General features: G+C 38.2%; 2 protein-coding genes across 5 annotated transcripts; one reads left to right on the top strand and one right to left on the bottom strand.

The window, feature by feature from the left end:
- Window positions 1–1353: 1353 nt before the first annotated feature.
- Window positions 1354–5583, bottom strand: LOC111234256 (serine/arginine-rich splicing factor 9-like). 4 transcript variants are annotated; one of them, XM_022762227.1, is made up of 5 exons: window positions 5484–5583; window positions 4200–4503; window positions 3822–4012; window positions 2376–2548; window positions 1354–2295 (listed from the first exon to the last, which is right to left on the bottom strand). In XM_022762227.1, exons 2-5 carry the CDS (start codon window positions 4355–4357, stop codon window positions 2068–2070), a joined length of 750 nt encoding a protein of 249 aa, XP_022617948.1. In that variant the 5' UTR covers window positions 4358–4503; window positions 5484–5583; the 3' UTR covers window positions 1354–2067. The 4 variants fall into 4 exon arrangements, with proteins under 4 accessions (XP_022617948.1, XP_022617951.1, XP_022617952.1 ...); XM_022762230.1 differs by having other exon boundaries at window positions 4200–4399; XM_022762231.1 differs by having other exon boundaries at window positions 4200–4379.
- Window positions 5584–7559: 1976 nt separating this feature from the next.
- LOC111234226 (proline dehydrogenase 1, mitochondrial-like) lies at window positions 7560–18379 on the top strand. Its single transcript, XM_022762191.1, has 14 exons — window positions 7560–7988; window positions 8489–8697; window positions 10463–10497; window positions 11357–11506; window positions 11698–11762; window positions 12254–12370; window positions 12555–12634; window positions 12877–12958; window positions 13700–13792; window positions 13982–14128; window positions 14266–14441; window positions 14529–14627; window positions 14912–15000; window positions 15929–18379. The coding sequence occupies exons 1-14, from the start codon at window positions 7650–7652 to the stop codon at window positions 16117–16119; spliced, it is 1872 nt and encodes a 623-aa protein (XP_022617912.1). The 5' UTR covers window positions 7560–7649; the 3' UTR covers window positions 16120–18379.
- Window positions 18380–18838: the final 459 nt, after the last annotated feature.

Genomic DNA, 18838 nt, shown 5'->3' with positions numbered 1-18838 from the left:
CTGGTATAATTAATTTGTTGTGTATTAAAAAATATTATATTTTGCATCCCATGTGCCTTGTGTATCCTTCCAGAAAATGTTCACACACTTCACAGTTTTATAAGTAACGAAAAATACGGTTACACACTAATTTCAAACTGTCTCATATGAAAGTGATATGTAAGAATACAGATGCTGCATCCATCCAGAACACTAAGTCAACCATATTAAATATCTTTGCTCCCTACATCTTTGAAAGGACGGGTCATTTCTGGCCTTTAAAGAATTGGTTAAGAATTGTTGAAGTCACTCACATTCCCATATTTACATTATAAAGTTTTTGTTGTCTATTTGTTTCTCTTCTCTATACTGGCCATGAAGAGATAAAGTATTTTTTTTTTAAAAGTTGGATAAATCAAGTGGATATTTCTGAAGTTCAACTCTTTTTTTGTGCAAGATTCCCTTTTTATCCCTTCACCACAGCTCAGAAAGATCGTCTGGCAAAACACAAAGGAGGAATTTCACAGCCTCATACTAGCTTCGGCTGAACTTAAGAACCTTTTCATGATGCATGTGCATGTTAGCATTGGTTTTATTCAAATTTGAACTCAGGGCTTGAACCACTGAAGTTTCACCATCTAGTGAGCCTGTTAGTAGCAGACATATTAAGACATTCATATTCACCACCATGACGACAGAAGAGGGTGGGAAACCTACATTTTAACCACATTTCATTACATCAAGGTTGAAAACATTTCAGGATTCACTGTAGCCTATACTCATAGACTATTATCAGGGGATATTTGACAGCTTATTGTCCAAATAATATACCTCTGACCTTAATCAAAATTCTAATAAAACATTTACCTATTTGAAAATATAAAGAGGCTTTTTTCACAGACATTTTGACATGTCAGAGTGGGATGTCACAGGTGTAAATAATAAAACTAACGACAGCTGCTTCAGGGCTCTGGTATCGTGCATGCTTACTGGGACACCTGAGTAGGATGGAGTCATAATTAATGTTATTAGTAACACCTGTGCTGTTCCAATTGTGCCAAGTTAAAATGTCTGCTGTGAAAAAGGGGCCACTATAGAGCAATGGGAATTTTTAGACCAAGTTGTGTTTGGTTAGAACGTGCAAACATCATTTGTCATTAGCAGTGTGGGCTTCATTGATTTGGTTGAAAAACAAGCAATGAGTTGTCTCGTTCTAACTTTAAAAGCTAGTGTTATACAGTAGACAGGGATCCCAAGCAGAATATCCTGGGACATTTAGCATCAGTGTCGACATGCCAGTTAACTATCTGCTACTGTATGATGAATAAAGTAATGATCTATTGAAACCAAATTTTTGGGCAAGGAATGAAACAATCACAGTAAAAGTTTGCATTTTATTGGTAAAGAAAAAACCAAAAACAACATTAGAGATGCATACAAATTATAGTCCACCTACAGGCCACCTCGGTCAGAGGTTCACACATCATTTAAAAAAATAATCTGACAAGTGAGGCTCACAGTCAACGTGTCACTAGTCTAAAAGGCTCACTAATTTGACATGTTTTCAGTAAGAGGATGATATTGACTAGCTTCACAGGTTCTTAAATTGGCAAAAACTTCATACTTAAAGCTACAAAAATGTGACACAAAAAGGAAAATTTTGTCAAGAGTTTAAAAAGCAGTATGACCTTTAGCCTGATAGCTGCAGAACTGTGTAATTAGTTTTGGACAATATAACATTATATCTTTGTACTGGTTCCTGTCAAAGTCTGACAGTACAACCCAGGATTTCTTTATAAAAGAAACCTTAAATGTTATTGAATGATCAAATACAGTTATCTCACCAAGGGAAAAAAAAAAAAAAATCTTCAATTCTGTATCGAGATAACACAAATGTTTAAAGTATAAAGAAAAAACATTTTTAAGGCTGTGGGAGGGAGGGTGTTCAGGAGATTCTGACCATGGAATGTATGTAGCAAGAAGTAACAATGGTGTATCCTACGAGGAGGCCTGGGGTTTAAAAAAAATAAAATTAAAAGTAAAATTACAAAACATTTTCCCCAATTCCTCTATAAATGACGGGCCTTTCTACCGATAATGACGTGGCGGTGGGCTATGGTGCTGTGGGGGGTGCCTCCTGGGGGGTGGACTATGGCGCGACATAGCGTGGCGTGGAGGCGACTGGTAGCGTGGAGGGGGAGATCCTCTGTTATGGTAGGGAGGTGAATAGCGGCCTCTGGATCTGGAGCGGGAACGCGACCGACCCCAGTTGGGAGTGCCCCTCTCCTCATAGACACGGATGTAAGCAGTCTCACCCTTCAAAAAGGAAAAAAACATAACATTGGTTTCTTTAACCATTTAAAGGACAGTTAAGTCTCATCATCACTGGCACTCACTTGATGTGAACGGAACTCGGTCCGATCCAGTCTGCGTAAAGCGTACTCCATGTCCTCTCTGCGGAGAAATTCCACCACACCCTCTCCGTCTCGTTGCACATCTGCAAAACAAACATCTCCTGCCTCACGCATATGATCCTTCAGATCCTGCCAGCTTCCAGTTGGTGGCAACCCTGAAATGGGAAAAAGACAAATGTGATGGGGACAGAAGTTATTTCCCTGCTTTAATTTACTTTTTTTTTTTTAAACCTAAAATCATTGCAGGGACAGGTTTAATCTTTTGTCCAAAGCTTAAACCCACTGAGCTAAACAAAACATTTTAAATAGATTAAAAGAAGTCTGAGCTTAACAGCAACTGAAATTTAAAAGCTAGATTTAAATAGATTGGCTGTATCTCATGACAGTGCTCTCTGGGAATTGTAGTTTTCTTATCTCACAAAGTGCTTATGTACATGGTCTTTAATCATTGACATTTTTCTTCCAATATAGTTATTCATAGTTACACTCAGAGTTTAATGTTAAACCAAGAGTTGGAACTACTCAATGGACAACCACCTTAATTTTTAATGGTAAAATGAGTATTAATTTTACTTTTGAAACTCCTGAGAGGTATAATTCTAACCACTTTGCCAATCAATATCCTGTGTATGGTGCAAATTTGACTGAGGAAATCTAACTGTTGCAGATGAAAGAAGCAAATATAAAAATAATTTAAATGAAATTGTTGGGTGGCTATTTCAGATAACCTCAATTTTTTCAGACCAGAAACCCACTGTGTTGTACTTCCTGAAATCTGCTCTAGCATGACTGCTCAAGTCAGGAAGCTATATAAACCTAAGATTTTATGGGGTTAATCTTAGATAAGCAGTCCAATTCTAACAGTTTGTAAAAACATGCTTGTATAAACATGAGATAAATTTAGCACATAACAAATAATTAATGATAGACAATGACAAAATGACACCTACCAGTCACTATAGTTGGTGTTTGGGATTATGCAGCCAACATGATCGGTTTCAGTTTACCGTTTTGTTTTTCATGACTTAAGGAGCTGACTTGACCTCATCCACTTAGTCCCTTTGACCTCCAGTCCGCCATGAGAGAGAGAGAAACATATCTGCCTACGACTCATGACGTCCTCTACTAGTCCCCTTGTCCTCCAATCCGCCATGAGAGAGAGAGAGAAACATATCTGCCTAATACTCAAGAGGTCCTCTACTAGTCTCCTTGTCCTCCAATCCGCCACAAGCAAGAGAGAAACGTATCTGCCTATGACTCATGACGTCTTCTACTAGGCCCCTTGTCCTCCAATCCGCCATGAGAGAGAGAGAGAGAGAAATATATCTGCCTACGACTCTGACGTCCACTTTCCTACCAGTCCCTTTGACTTCCAGGTGGCAGTGAAAGACAAATATTAACTGCCTATGACTCATGACGTCCACCTACCAGTCACTATGACGCGGAATTCAGATCTTCGAGTTGGGGGTCCAAATCTTCCCCTAGGTCCTCCTCCTCCTCCTCCTCCACCACCTCCCATTGGACCAAATTTAGCACCAGAGGATCGAGGATACTCTACACGAAGCTTGGAGTCTCCATATCCATATCCATTCCTTCCATAGACAGCATCATCCGCATCCCTAAGAGAAGAGAGCAAAGAACTCCTTACCAAAGTACGCCTGTTTCACAAGCGGACATTGACCTGGAAATGCAGTCTCCATCCATTCCCTGCTGGCAGTCACTGGAGACGGTATTATACCACAGAAATTATGGTATCCAACAAGGGGAATCTGATTCGACTTGGCAAAGACCATCCCAAAAACTCACCGTGGGTCTTCAAAACGGACGAAGGCAAAAGGGATAGTGCCTCTATTGTTCTTCAATTCAATTTCACGGATTTTTCCATATTTATAGAAGAGATCCTCAATGTCTCTCTCCTGGACATCAACGGGAAGGTTCCCCACGTAGATCCGGCCATCTGACATGGTGGTTGATTGAATGGCACTGCTGACACAGAATGGGGGCACCTGCAGACTTTAAGATCACTTCGTGTTTTCACAAATAGCTGTGGGAGTGGTCCTTATCCTAATCCTAGTCCCAATCCAAAACTTAGTCCATCCGTCTGCAATTTCTTAATTTAGACAAAAACACAACTTTAAATGAGGGATGCAGCCATCATAGTAGTAAATGATGAGTTCAAGACAAATGGCACAGGACCTCCGATCCAAGCCTGAAAACTTTAAAACACAGGGTAATGAACGTTCAACAACCAAAATGCCATATAACATTAAACAACCTAATGTTACCTTCGATTTTAGTATTTTAATTAACACATCTCTGATAATGTCTCCAACAAATAAACATTTTCAACTTTAACAAACCTAGCATTTATTACAGGACTGTTTTCTTGGATTGCATTACAATTTGCCGTTTTTTTTTAGTTGTATATAATATTACGGCCAGAGAATGAGTAAATTTATATTAATAATCGTGGTGAATGCCATTCAAAGTTATTACTTTTGCATAACGTTAATATTTTTTTTTCTGGATAAACCAGATAATAAACCGACCAAACCTGTTTGCCACCTGTTATCTGAACATTGATGTTAACAGATGGCTAATTTATTTTAATATTAACATTAGCTCCTGGTTAACAAATTCATTCAAGCATTAGTTTTAAAGCAGAAAATAAGGTGGATGCCAAACATTGGCTTTTTACCGTAGCCCATGGCTAAACTGGCCCGCAGATGACCAGCTAACGCTAGCTACCGTCGTTTACGATGGCTTGCTTGCTTTACAAGCGGGTTCTCTACCGCAACTCTTTGGTAAGACACCATGCAACAGAAATAATTGAATCAGTCGATTCATCTTGATATTTGCAGCTCAAAACTGATAGCTAACTTATGACCGTGCTATGCACTCCAGCCATTACGATATGAGTTCGGTCTCTTTGTTGATATGTAAGGTCAGCAAGTCGTGCTAACGAGCATCTGTCACGGCTAAAATGAACCAATATTTCTCATACTCGAAAATACTAGTATTTGGGAAAGGTGCATTAAATGCATGTTGTAAATAAAAAATAAATACTTAATAAAAAAAACGTGATATTACCTTTCAAAGCAAGTAAGGGCACCTCTTTGTAGATTTAATGATACTGATTAGCACGCCGTGCTACTTCCGTGTTAGTTAGCAACATTAGCAAGCAGCTCGGTGTCTTCTTCTACTTCAGATTTCCGGCAGACCAGTGCTAGTTAGTTATTTGCTGCCCCCCGGCGGTAGGAAAGGGAACATAGGCGTTCCAGGTTTTGGTATCCCAAATTCTGATAATGCTGATAATGTTAACAAGTAGGTCTTGACACTTTAGATTGACCGTATACAAAAACAGTTTTAAAATAGACTGAATATCCCATTTGCCTGTGTGGTTTTTATCATTCAATGTAGCTTGGCAGCATGACTCCATTTAATCAAGCTGCTTTTTCTCGTCTTAAAATTCAGATGGTTTGATGCTCTTCTCCTATTGTCTCTTGCACAAAATCCCTCCCAAGACTCTCTATCCCTCTCTTGGCCTCTCTGTTGGCTCCATCCAGTCCTGGTTGTTTTTCTTTGGTCGTTTTAGGGACGAGGTCTCTGGATGGTTTGTTGTGTAACCAATTATATAATACTGTCTTCAAGCCACTGACACTGTTTAACTCTTTTTATTTAGTGTATTGAGTATGCTTCATTAAGGAAACAATTTGGAGTCCCTTGATTAAGAAACACGTTATTCATAAAGGCAAGGGGATACCTTGTGCGAACAATGCTGACAATATAGCTATTTGTTTACACTGAAGCAGGGAAGTGTGACCTGACTGAAAACCATATGATCATAATATATACAATTCTGAATGCAGAAGGCCAGGTAACATACTATGCAAGTTCAAGAAAGAATGCTGCAAATATAATGACCAAACTTGTGGATAAGCTGAACAACATGGGGTGAAATACTGTAGTTGCTTCTACATATAGGTCCTATGTTGTTCTGTTTATATATGCTGCCTCTTGGGCACGTGATTAGCAATTATAGTTGCATCTCTTATCATTTTTATGCCACTGACATTCAGTTATGTTGTTCCTTTAAGCCTAATGAGAGTAAACAATTGTTCATTTTAAATGAGTGTTTGGATGCCACCAAGATTTGGATGGCTGACAGCTGCCCTCAGTGAAGTGCAAATAAGGCAGAAGTTCTTCTAATTGCTCCTGAAAAACTAATTCCAAACATAAAGTAGTATCATCTTACCTTATCTTCTTATCTTCTACTTATCTTCAACATAACCATAGAAATTTAGGAATTGTGTTTAATGGTATGAGGAATGTTGCTGCTGAGACAGACTCCTCTGACATCTCTGTGGTCAGCTCTACTCTTCCTCCTTTTGCTTGTGATGACGAGGTCAAATGCCTGAGATAAAGAATAAATAAAGAATAAATAAAGAATACTGCTGTATTGATATCTTTATGAAGCAGCTGAATTTTTATTCAGCCACTCCATTTTATTTTAATTGCTTTTTATTGGCCCATTTCCCCATCTGTGTTTGGAACTTTTGTTCTTTTTTATTGATGTGAAGCACTTTGATTTTGTATCCGTGAAAGGTGCTATACATATGAGCTTTACTTACTTTCTTACATTCAATATAGAGTACTGCAATACAATGCAATTAGCCCTAAATAATACTATACTACCCATGTGAAAAATGTAATGTTCATTTTTGTGTGGAGGGGCATTACATTTTATTGAAAGGATCAGGGTCCTACAGGAGAGACAAAATATTAATCAGAAACATTTATTCATATCCAGAGGTTTGATTTAAAATCCTGATGGAGAGCCCAAATTTCCAAACACACCAAACATGTCAGACTGAATTTTGAGTAAATGTGTATGAAATAATGCACAAAACATCTAGACTATTTACATTTGATGGAACAGTGCATCTATCTATATATGAGTACAGTGTATTTGTGAAGACAGTAAATGGAGTACAAGGAGCCATAAAGTCCGAAATTAAACTTGCATGTACCTTACTAGGGTGACTTCCAGGTAAAGTGCGACAACGACCACCTTGTTCTCACATCTATGGTTCACATGTGATGCCAGGCAGCATGACATAACAAGTGAGGCACCGCCCCCCCAGCGCGAGGTGACTTTAACGGCCCAGAGCGCGCTCTCCACGCAGCATCAAATAAGCTGTTGCACGAGGCGGTGAGGAAGCTTGTCGTTTTCAGAAAGGGAAAAGAAAGGAAGTCATGCCGTACACTAAGTTCGTAGCTGCTCTTGTTAGAGCAAACTCGAGCAATGTCGGGAAAATACGCATTTCATCTGGGAGATGTCGATCAACACTTGCATCCACCAAAACTCAAGAAGAAAAAGAGCAACAGATGGGTGGGTGCACCGTGGTGGAAACTGTGCCGATTGAATTCTGCCAGAAATTAAAAACTGGTGCAAACTCACAGTTGAATAAAATCCACATCGACTTCGACAACACTCAAGAAGCCTACAAAAGTAAGGGTAACATTGAACTGCTCCGAAGTCTGCTGGTCTTCAAGCTTTGTACGATTGACCTGCTCGTTGAAAAGAACAGAGAGGTGAGTTATCTGAGACGTTTTCTTTCGTTTTAAAAAATAATAGCATTTATCAACTCTTAATGAGTCACATTTGGCAAATTTATATTGTGATCTGTTTTGCTTTGGCACAGCTTCCACTCTCCTGGTATTCTCCATTTGCATTATGTTGTTTTAAATGTTTTTTTTTTGTGTCTTGCTTGTACAAGCACCTTGTAACTTTAAGAAAGGTGCTATACAAATGAAGATTATTATTATTATTATTACTTTATTTTCTACTGTAATATTCCTATTTCAAACTCTGATAGTTTAGAAATGATCGATATTCATCCCTATAATATATCTGTTATATCACTATAAAGAGTTCTAGTATATCTATGGCACCAAATTAGATCAATGTGTCCTTGAAAAAGACATTCAGTCCTATTATCTAATGGACTGAGGGGGTTGGGGTATTATAATGGCACTGAACAACAAACCACTGATGTACAACAACATCTTGTTCTTGCTTTGTTTGTTATCAGTTGATGGAGCTGAGTAAGAAGCTGCTTGGTCAGTGGATGTTTGAGAAAATGATGAAGATGACCTTCTATGGTCAATTTGTGGCAGGGGAAGACCACAACACCATCAAACCTTTAATTCAGAAAAATCAGGCCTTCGGCGTGGGGGCAGTTTTAGACTACAGTGTTGAAGAGGACTTGACACAAGAGGAGGCAGAGAAGAAAGAAATGGAGTAAGTATTGGATACATCTGACAGAGCAGGAGTTTAGCTACAACAATGCAGCTCTTTTCTCATTATTGGTCTTTATATTTCATAAATTATGAAATATTGTGCTAAAGCTTTAAACCACAATTAATCAGTATTTCAACTTTAATATATGCTATATATGAACTACATAAGGAGTTGTTTAAGTTGTGTAACATAATAAATCATGAAGCCTGGCCCAATATCATGAGAAGTGTTTCTCATGATATTTGGCCAAGGGGTGTAACTGTGCCACAACAAGAAAGGTTGTTCACCTGGCCCATGCTCTCCTGGGAAAGTGGGAGAAACTTGAAAAACTTGAATTGCCATTTAAAGAGGGGACTCTCCACCACCCCATGCATGATTGCAGTAGGACCTGCACATTGCACACGGAAATAAAAGAAAACTTTTGCAATGAACAGATTTCCAAAAATAAAAGTTTTACAGCAGTGTCATTATAATGATTCAAACGAAAGACAAATAAAAGTGTGATAAAGTGTGTCCATGTCTATTATACTGAGTTGTTTGATAGTGAATTAAGTAAGTAAAACTAGTAGTTGTAATTTTAGTCATTGCCTTTTATACCAAAGCATTTATGATAGTGGTCTCTGTGTCTGTGTAGCAGATATTATAGGGCCCACAACTCATTTTTCCCTTGGTCCTCCTAGCAGTTTGAACCAACCACGATACAGGTGGATAGAATACGATGGTAACGGGTAATTCACTGTTCAAAACATAAAACAGGTGAAAAGTTTGGGCAAACCAGTTTAGTATCACACTCTGTGAAATTGAGATGTTTTGAGATGTCTGAATTATACTGTATGTTGTCCCTCTGTGAATTATCCTTAAGCTCCTTTACACACAGAACATAGTGTCTAAAATATTCCACTGAGCTATATTGAACATCGATGCCAGTATATTCTTAAATTATCACTTTATGTCTGGCTTCTGTTAAGGTTCTTATCAAATTCACGAGTCGCGTGATCTGGCGGATGTTTCCGCCATATCAACTGTAATCGAAACCTCATGTGTTTTATTTGATCTCTAGTAGCAAAACAGTGCTTCTCCTCTATTGGTCGGCTGGAGCAGACCCCTCTCCTCTGATAGGTCGACCTGGTTATTCAGCAGGGGCTGTGCCTCATGAAAAGGCTGCCAGCCTTTTAGAGTAATGTGCTGGATCCCTTCATACAACAAGAACACGCAGACACGGAAGTGTTATGTAATTCCCCCTGAGGAGGAAATAAGCTTATGTTTAACTCAGGATTACCTTACTGAGTACAAACATACACATGCTAAACTAAATCCAAGTATATTTTTTTGATTTAGACTTATTATCTTTTTCAAGACTCTCTATGAATGTCACAACATGTCTAGGAAAAGAAGTCATTAAAATTGCATGAAAAGGTCTCAGCTAGACTGGTTAAAATGACATGTGAAAGAAAAACATTTGCCTTTCCTCAACATTTCAGACAAACATTTTTCTTTGCTTTTCTATATTTCAAAATCTAGTCTCTTTAGGTCATAATAGGAAAATCTGTAGATCTCTCTGTGTTTATGGATCATATAATGTTTTTTGATTTAACTAAACTGAAAGTGACATAAGAATTGTTAGATTATCCTTGGAGTCTGATAGTGCAAGACAGTACAGGCAGTATAACCTATTTTCCATACATTGAATCCACAATTAAAATGCTTCAGGTGGATGCAATAACAGTGGTTTTTGCTGCTCTAACACCAATCTCTTCTTTTTCAGGTCATGTGTTTCTGAGGCAGAGAAAGAAAGTCCAGGTGTGTATATCAGTTGGAAATAACTTTATTTTGTGTTACATTTAATGTAATGTAACTAACAGGCACGACTGGTAGTGGCAAGACTGAACTACTGGTTTGCTTTGATATTCAGTTGCTGCTTCGTCTTAGCCTGAACGCAACACAAGTCCATGTCAAATGTCAGGATCGGTATGTCTAGTTATGCAGCCATGTGGTGCAGCCTGGATAGTACTGGTTATAGCTGGATCTAGAGGGGTATGAAATGTTCCGTCCAGTGGGGACAGCAAGCTTGTGTCACAGGGTTGATATTTGAGACGCAAGTGCATCATTCACCTACTATTGCTTTCTCTGGTCTTGTTTGGAAATCATATGACTTTAAATTTTTCAATGACAATATGAATTCCTTAATACATACTGTTAGTATTACTCTTTCTGGCACTATGTACATCTGTCATTCATGACAAGTTACACATTTAGACAGGAATTTGAGATTATTTTGAGGATTGCTGTTCATTGCCAATGAAATAACCATGTTTGCTTGTGATGAATTTATTGTGACATGAAAAAATAATTGCACTGCATCCAAAATAAAAGCTTGTGGGACTGACTTTGTCAAGATGTAGAATAAAGAGTAGCTACTTTTAATATCTTGAAAATGTTAATAGTGTCTCTGAAAATGTATTCTGTTTTTATTATAATTTCTGAATATGGCTGCTTAAATGATCTGATTCATAGAAATGGGATCAGACATTAAATTTCCAGTGAGCTACCAATTAATATTTGTTGTCATAACCACAAATTTAGTCTTTTTTTTTTCCTTCTTTTTTTTTTTTTTTTTACCAAGTCAGGCAGCTAATGTTCATTTTTTTTCTCACTCCAGATGCTGTTCATCGTGAGAAGAAATATAAGGCTCATCGTCAGTTTGGGGACAGACGTGGGGGGGTTATCAGTGCTCGTACATATTTCTATGCAGATGAGGCCAAATGTGACAACCAAATGGAGACATTCATAAACTGCATTAAAGCCTCCGGTAAGTAGCAAGGTTTCTGTCGAAGCAAATGAGAAACATGATATGTTAGTTAGGTTTTGGTTATTATATAAAGATTATACAAACAACAAAATAAAGTTTATAAGCTGTATTAATGGCAGGGTTGAATAAGATTAAAATAAGGTGGAGAATTATACAGCATCAAGTGACTAAAAATTTGTTACCAATTTCAGGCGGAGCCTCTGCTGATGGATTTTCTGCTATCAAAATGACAGCCCTGGGACGCCCACAGTTCCTTGTAAGTTCAATTTCATGTCTTCAATATAAATCTAAAGTTAATGTTACAGAATTTAGATAATGATTTTGGTGACAGTGGTGCCAGATCTAACACTAACAACCTGTGTATTGGCACGAGATCACCATTACAGAGTAGTGGGGAAATATAACATTAGCCGTTTATCTATCTCTTTATGGTTTTGAGTCAGTGCCAATAGATTAGTACAATCATGAATTCACATTACTGTGTACAAACCTGAGCCGAACCTTTCATTGTTATCAGTGAACTTGTAGTCAGGTTTAAGGAAAGCCTTGTTTCATACCTCAGTGTCTCCGGCTTAACTTTCTCATACAAACTGAAAAGTATGTGCCAGTTGACAGTGAGCAAGAGGTGTGATTATGTTAATTTTTTTTCTGTGAATAAAATACTGATGTGTACTGCTTAGCCCCATCATAATATTCAAATGCAATAATATCACTTGATACTTAACAGTTTGCTCTGTGTTTAAACAGCTCCAGTTTTCAGAAGTCCTGGTTAAATGGAGACAGTTCTTCAACTTCCTCGCAGCTCAGCAGGGAAAATCTGAAATGATGGTTTTGGAACAAAAACTGGAGCTGGAACAACTCAAGGTGTGTGTAGCCCTCAGCAAAGTCTAAAGCAGGTTCATACATGCTCATGCATAACTGCTACACTCGAATCCTTTTTAGTTTACAAGATACACTTTATCTGCGTTTAAGTGTCCATGACTCTTAATGCCATATCATGCAATATATTTATATATTTGTTTTTAATCACTGAAATATTTCTTCATAGGAAAGTTTGATTAAGATGGGTGTTGGAGCCAAGGATGACATTGCAAACTGGTTCAGTGGAGAGAAGCTGGGTTTGTCCGGGTAAGATAGTCACTCATTAGTGCCATGATAACAACAATACACATTCATACTTTTATATGTATGTATGTTTGATGTTTGAGTCTCTGGCCTTAAGTTCTTGAAGCCTTGTTAAATCAACAGGAAAGCAGATGTTTAGCTTGAAATGGTAATTACACACAGACATGTATCAAATGACCTGTGGTTTAAAATATTCTGAAGGCTAAAATTTTACATATTTAAATTTCCCTACATCTTCTTTTCAGAACAATAGATCTGCTGGACTGGAACAGTTTAATAAACGACACAACAAAAATCTCCAACTTGCTTATGGTGCCAAACCTTGAGGTGAGTCGTTGTCATGTAAATATTAAGTGGAGAGCCCAGACTCTCAAAGGGGTCAGGGGAAGAAATGTGGACTGCATGTGGTATAGATCGGCCGTTTCTCATGTTCACTGTGAGCTGTGCAATTAAAACAAAGAAGGCCTCAGAATTGATAGCAGGTCTTCATTTTCTGCTGATCATTTTCAAGTTTTAAGTGACAAAAAAACAACATACTTCCGACCATTATGTACATGTCAGACTGCAGCATTTTATAGAAAATTTGAATTTAAAGTTAATGGTCTCATAGACAGATAGTGTTGTAAACAATAAATAAGCAAAACTTATGTAGGCCAGACAACAGTTTTTGTTTCCACCTCAGAACCTGGACTTTAGTGGGAAGAATAAATCGATCCTCCTCTCACAAGATAACAACTTGCTGGTGCAATATCATATCTTCTTCCCCAAGTAAACAGTTTGCACTAATGATTTACACTGTAAATTTTTGCAGTGTTGGTATAAATGGAGTTTATGTGAACTTGTTAATGTGGCAACTGGTGGCTGAGGTCAGTTTAGAAACTCTTTTTGTTTCAGTTTGAGGGTGGGACAAAGGACAAAATAGCGGAGGCAGTCGCCCTGCTCTCGCTGCCGCTCTGCCCACCTAACTTCTGCCATGCCTGTCACATGTAGATAAAGTTTGTGGATTTACTGTGATCGCGAAGAAAGCAAATGCCAAATGAGTCAATGTTTTGTGTGTTGGTTGTGCAGACCGGCCAGCTGGAGCCTTTGTTGAAAAAGTTTACAACTGAGGAGGAGAGGCAGATGAAGAGAATGCTGCAGAGAGTGGACGTTCTCGCCAAGGTGAGGAACCTCAAACAAATAAAATGCTTTTATTAAATAGGTAAGAAGAAATATAAAACACTATACAGCTGTATTGTACAATGAAAGCCCTGGTTCAGAAATGAATTGTTTTGCTGATTTCTCTTGTGTAGATTGATCACTTACATGTATAGAACCATTTAAACTGTAAATGCTCTTTGTGTGCTACAGCATGCTTTGGAGAATGGGGTAAGGCTAATGGTGGATGCCGAGCAGACGTACTTCCAGCCAGCTATTAGTCGACTGACCCTGGAAATGCAGAGGAAATTCAACACAGAAAAGCCAATCATTTTCAACACTTACCAGTGTTACCTCAAGGTGAGACTACAGTTCCCTCATGACAGATTATTATGACAATTTTCGCCACTGATTATTTAAATATGCAGAGTTGCGTAATAAACTGTCATATTTGTGTGTGTGTGTTTGTTTTTTTTTTAACAATTCAATGTTTTTAGGAAGCCTATGACAATGTAAGTGTGGATATTGAGCTGTCACGGCGGGAGGGCTGGTACTTTGGTGCCAAGCTGGTCCGTGGAGCCTACATGTACCAGGAGAGAGCCAGGGCGGAGGAGATTGGCTATGAGGACCCAATTAACCCAGACTATGAGGCCACAAACAGGATGTATCACAAGTAAGTCTTGAATTTTTGTCTTATCAATAATTGTGGATCGGCCAGAAAGTGTCTTAATCCTAACTATCTGTCTTGTTGTTTGTTCAGGTGTTTGGAGTACGTGCTGGAGGAGATCGAACACAACAGGAAAGCAAATATCATGGTTGCATCTCACAACGAGGACACAGTGAAATTCACCCTAAAAATGTACGTTTTGTCTCAGTACATGCCGGACGTTTCATACAGGCCAAAGTGCAGATAAAGTTTTAAAATGCATGGAAGCCTTAAACCTCTCATTCATTAAGGATTAAACCTAATGGTTTAAACTAATGCCCAGGATATTGCTCCAAGTGAAACGTATTCTTTGTTAACTTTCCAAAGCAATTATAAGATTTACAGAAAGACATTGCCACAGCAGTGGTGAAATACCACACTCCAGCTCTCATTATGTAACAGCCCTTTCCCTGGTTCTCTTTTTTTTTTTTTTTCAGGATGAATGAGATGGGCCTTTCACCCACTGAGAATAAAGTTTACTTTGGACAGCTGCTGGGCATGTGTGACCAGATCAGCTTCCCACTAGGTATGTTGTGCTCAGCTCGGATACTAAAAGTCAACAGTAAGTTATGGAATCACAGAGTCTTACATCACGCAGTCATGTGCTCATTAAGGTACCACTGAAACATAGTTCGTGCAGACGTAAGCTTTCCAATACTCAGGCGGCCACTGACCTCAGAAAGGATCCATCCAATCTATAGATATCCTGGGAACAAACAACTCCAGTTTCTTAATGTTCTTAACTTGAGGGATGCACGCTATGAGTCTAAACATGAACATGTCACCACCTGATATTGTTGGACAGTTAGCAGATGTAGCACTGTACATGGTATACTGCATGTAGATAGAGCATAAAGCAATAGATAGAATCCTGTGTTTTTCTTTGAGGTGAAACTAGTTAGCTTCCTGGATATAATGTTAGAGCCCAACAGGAGCTGTGTCCTGCAAATAAGAGACAGACACTGATGACTGAGACACAACTTCAAACTCATCTTAATCTAAAGGGCAGATGACAAGTGATGGTTAATGCTGTAGCAGACCTGATCTCTCTTAAACTAGAGAGACATAAAGGCTGGTTTGATCTTGTCATATCAATTGATATCCAATATCAACATCCAATTTGGACATATCAGTGTTATCTTAATCCAATATGTATTCATCATGAATTCCTTTTTTAATTTAAAAAAAAAAAAGAAAAAAAAAAGAAAGAAAAGAAAATGCTTTAATCTACTGCACAATTTTTCCCATCAGCACAGTTGAATATCTACCTTGTTAACTTTATGAGTTTATTAAGAAAATTTAATGTGCCTTGTAACTGTTCTGACTATCTCTCTTCTACACCCATATGTGAATGCTGTTGATATACATTGCATGCATGTCATAACATGAAACGCACACATGGAGATACTGGGTAATCTTTCAAAACGAATTCCTTTGCTCCGTGTTAAAAACAGGTCAAGCAGGTTTCCCCGTCTACAAGTATGTTCCATATGGGCCAGTCAACGAGGTCATTCCCTATCTGTCTCGTCGTGCTCAAGAGAACCGTGGCTTCATGAAGGGATCCCAGAGAGAGCGCAGCCTGCTGTGGAAGGAGCTGAAGCGCAGGGTGCTGGGTGGTCAGATTTTCTACACGCCTGTCTACTGAATCGCAGGACCACGACATACTAACTGGAGTACTTCTGTAAGCATTCCACCATCTTCACTGTACAACTACCTGCTAACCGCTGCAAGAGGAGGGAGATTAATGTCCTTCCTTTGCTTTTTATGCTGCTCAGTATCAAAGAAAGTTTCACTGACAGATATTTTAAAGTTGGTTGCGATATGGGATTTTTCTTTTCATTTTAGCAGTATGAATAATAACAGAATGTTTAAAACACTGCCATGATAATACATGTAGCGATACATGTGCTGCTCCATTAAGAAGTGATGTTTGGTATTTGTCTCAGGATCAGTTTATTTAACGTAAAACTGGTCATGGTAATCCCCAGAATCAATTCTGCTAAAACAGCTTGTCCAATTACCAAAGGTGGCTTACTTGTATATAATAGCTGTAATGTGCTTTTGTAAAATGATGAAACAAGCTCTTTGTATGTTTTGTTCAGTGCAAGTATTTAGCTGTCGCTCAAAAGTGCCTTATTGTTTTCACAAGATTAACTGGAAGCAGTCAGCTACAGTACAACTTGTTTTTGTTGTTGTTACTGCACACTCCTCCAACGGGATTGTAAAATATTTTAGTATGTTTATTGCTGATCAACTTTAACAAGTCATTTGTTAAATTATTGTGCAACGTACTGATTTTAGCAAAGGGATGTTTGTGACTTCAGTTTTTCTTTGAAGACAAGAACATCTTCTGCTCATCAAACACTTAGGGGCTCTGCTCTACTCCAAAATGTTCCAAAAACATGCCATGGTTACTGCTGTGATTTTTCATGGAAGTCTGCACCCAACCACTTTCAGAACACCTGCACTGTTGCATAAGCCACATGGGAGGAGAAACTGCCTGCCGATTCAGTTTGATATTGTAGGGAAGATTTCCGGACTGGCTGTGTCAGTATCTCTGGTTTCGCTGCCGCCCAAAGCGCCTCAGTCTTTTGAGAGCTGTTTTGCCCAGTGTTACCGTCTGAAAGCTTGTTTTTGATTGAATGAAAAAATGAAATATACAGGGTGTTTTTGGAGACATGACAAAAGTTAATAGTCTTAAATCAAGTTGGCCTGCACTGTAGCTGATTCCTAATTTAAAAACAATTACTAGTCACTATCACAGCATTTCTGATGCTTACATTTTACAGTATAATAATGTATACATGAAATTGATATAAAAAGGAAAAAAACACCAGCCCCATAAAACTCAAATGAGTGACAGCATCACAATACAATAAGGTTTGACAACTGTCATATCATTTTTGTTCCAGTCTCTGTCATAATTCTAACACAACCAACAATATTAACAATCAGTTTTAATTTACTGGCAATGGTACATAAACAAGCTGCTTCTGTTGGTCTGGGGTTGATATTAAAATAACCTCTCTGAGTGGTTTGAGCTCCTGTTTTAACAAATTGAAATGACTTAAGGAAAAATAAAATCCGTTTTTAATGTCTTGTTAACATAGTAACAGTAAAAGTTTTTGATTAGACTTTTGTTTTGATTGAAGCATTTGATGTTTCTCATAATTTTTGTTTGGTTTCCTCGTGACTGCTTCATCATTACATGTCACATGTTGTACATCTGTAAAATATATGTAATTAATGTAATAAAATACAGTTAATGTAATTTAAAAAAACAGAACTGTGTTTATTCTTGTTGAGACTGAATATTGCAAGTGGAAGTCCTAAACAACACTGAGATACAAACATCTGTTAAGTATCTTGGTTATTTGGGGAGGATTTATGGGGTTAGAAACTCAAAGGTTACATATTGATTGACATAATATTTGAAGAGAGTCTGTTGCTGCTTCAAAGTTACCAAACTCCAACTTCTGCCACTGTAGGCAGCCTTGACTAAAGCAACCCCAGATTTGGTAGATGCAACCCTGCTCTTATCTTGTGGTGACATAGATCTGATCGTCCCCATTGACGCATTCTGATGTCAGTGACTTCAACTTTGGCCTTTGCCACACAGATGCTGGGTTCAGGCCAAATCGATGGGACCTACTGAATCAGATTTTATTCAGCTGCAGCCAAAGCTGGCAGCAGCTGAGGCAGCACCTGCGTCCAGGTATCTAGAGACTAAAGAAAAACATCCCGCCAGCCCCACAACACAGCACACAGCTGGGCGGAGCTGGACGTGCTCTCTCCTGTGACTACAATGTTTCTGAGTGAGTCACAAGAGCACAGAACCCTCCAAATGAAATCTATCTATCCAGCTAGTTGTTATATACAGCATACACTTTATTAAAACATCTTTATTGGGGCCTAATATGTACATTACAATGTGTTTTATTGTACTGCTATGAGTGCACATTATACATTAAAGTGTAGATATGATCCCAGTCCTCAGTTGTTCTTATTATCAGATAAACTTTAACAAAATGTAACTCCACACTGTTCACAACTCTAAGTCACTTGACTGGAACAACAAGTCCTCTGAGCAGAAAAAAAGAAAATGATTTTTATCTGTGCATTCAACACATTTGCATTGTCTGAGCTGCTGCAGGGGTTATGATGGTTGAATGTAGTCAAATAAAAGCAAGCCGATAAGGTTTATGGAAATATCGTCACAGTGAATAAGTGTTGGTATTATGCTGCAAATATAGCAGCATTTTAGGGGAAATACTGGGACTTAATTAAACAGGGTCTAGTGATGTGAATAATAATAGCCAAACTACATTACCTATTACCTTACTACAAATTCTAATATAGGCTAA

This window comes from Seriola dumerili, unplaced genomic scaffold (assembly GCF_002260705.1).
Source record: "Seriola dumerili isolate Sdu_G_001 unplaced genomic scaffold, Sdu_1.0 BDQW01000442.1, whole genome shotgun sequence".
Classification (NCBI taxonomy): domain Eukaryota; kingdom Metazoa; phylum Chordata; class Actinopteri; order Carangiformes; family Carangidae; genus Seriola; species Seriola dumerili.
This window is presented reverse-complemented; position numbering and strand designations above follow the sequence as displayed.

Coding starts and splice junctions, on each gene's coding strand:
- LOC111234226 (XM_022762191.1), top strand. CDS start 7,650: ATGCCGTACACTAAGTTCGTAGCTGCTCTTGTTAGAGCAAACTCGAGC. Junction 11,763..12,253: donor TGGGACGCCCACAGTTCCTT/GTAAGTTCAATT, acceptor GTGTTTAAACAG/CTCCAGTTTTCAGAAGTCCT. Junction 14,442..14,528: donor ACAAACAGGATGTATCACAA/GTAAGTCTTGAA, acceptor TTGTTTGTTCAG/GTGTTTGGAGTACGTGCTGG.
- LOC111234256 (XM_022762227.1), bottom strand. CDS start 4,357: ATGTCAGATGGCCGGATCTACGTGGGGAACCTTCCCGTTGATGTCCAG. Junction 4,013..4,199: donor GTCCGTTTTGAAGACCCACG/GTGAGTTTTTGG, acceptor CTCTTCTCTTAG/GGATGCGGATGATGCTGTCT. Junction 2,296..2,375: donor CCGAGTTCCGTTCACATCAA/GTGAGTGCCAGT, acceptor TCCTTTTTGAAG/GGTGAGACTGCTTACATCCG.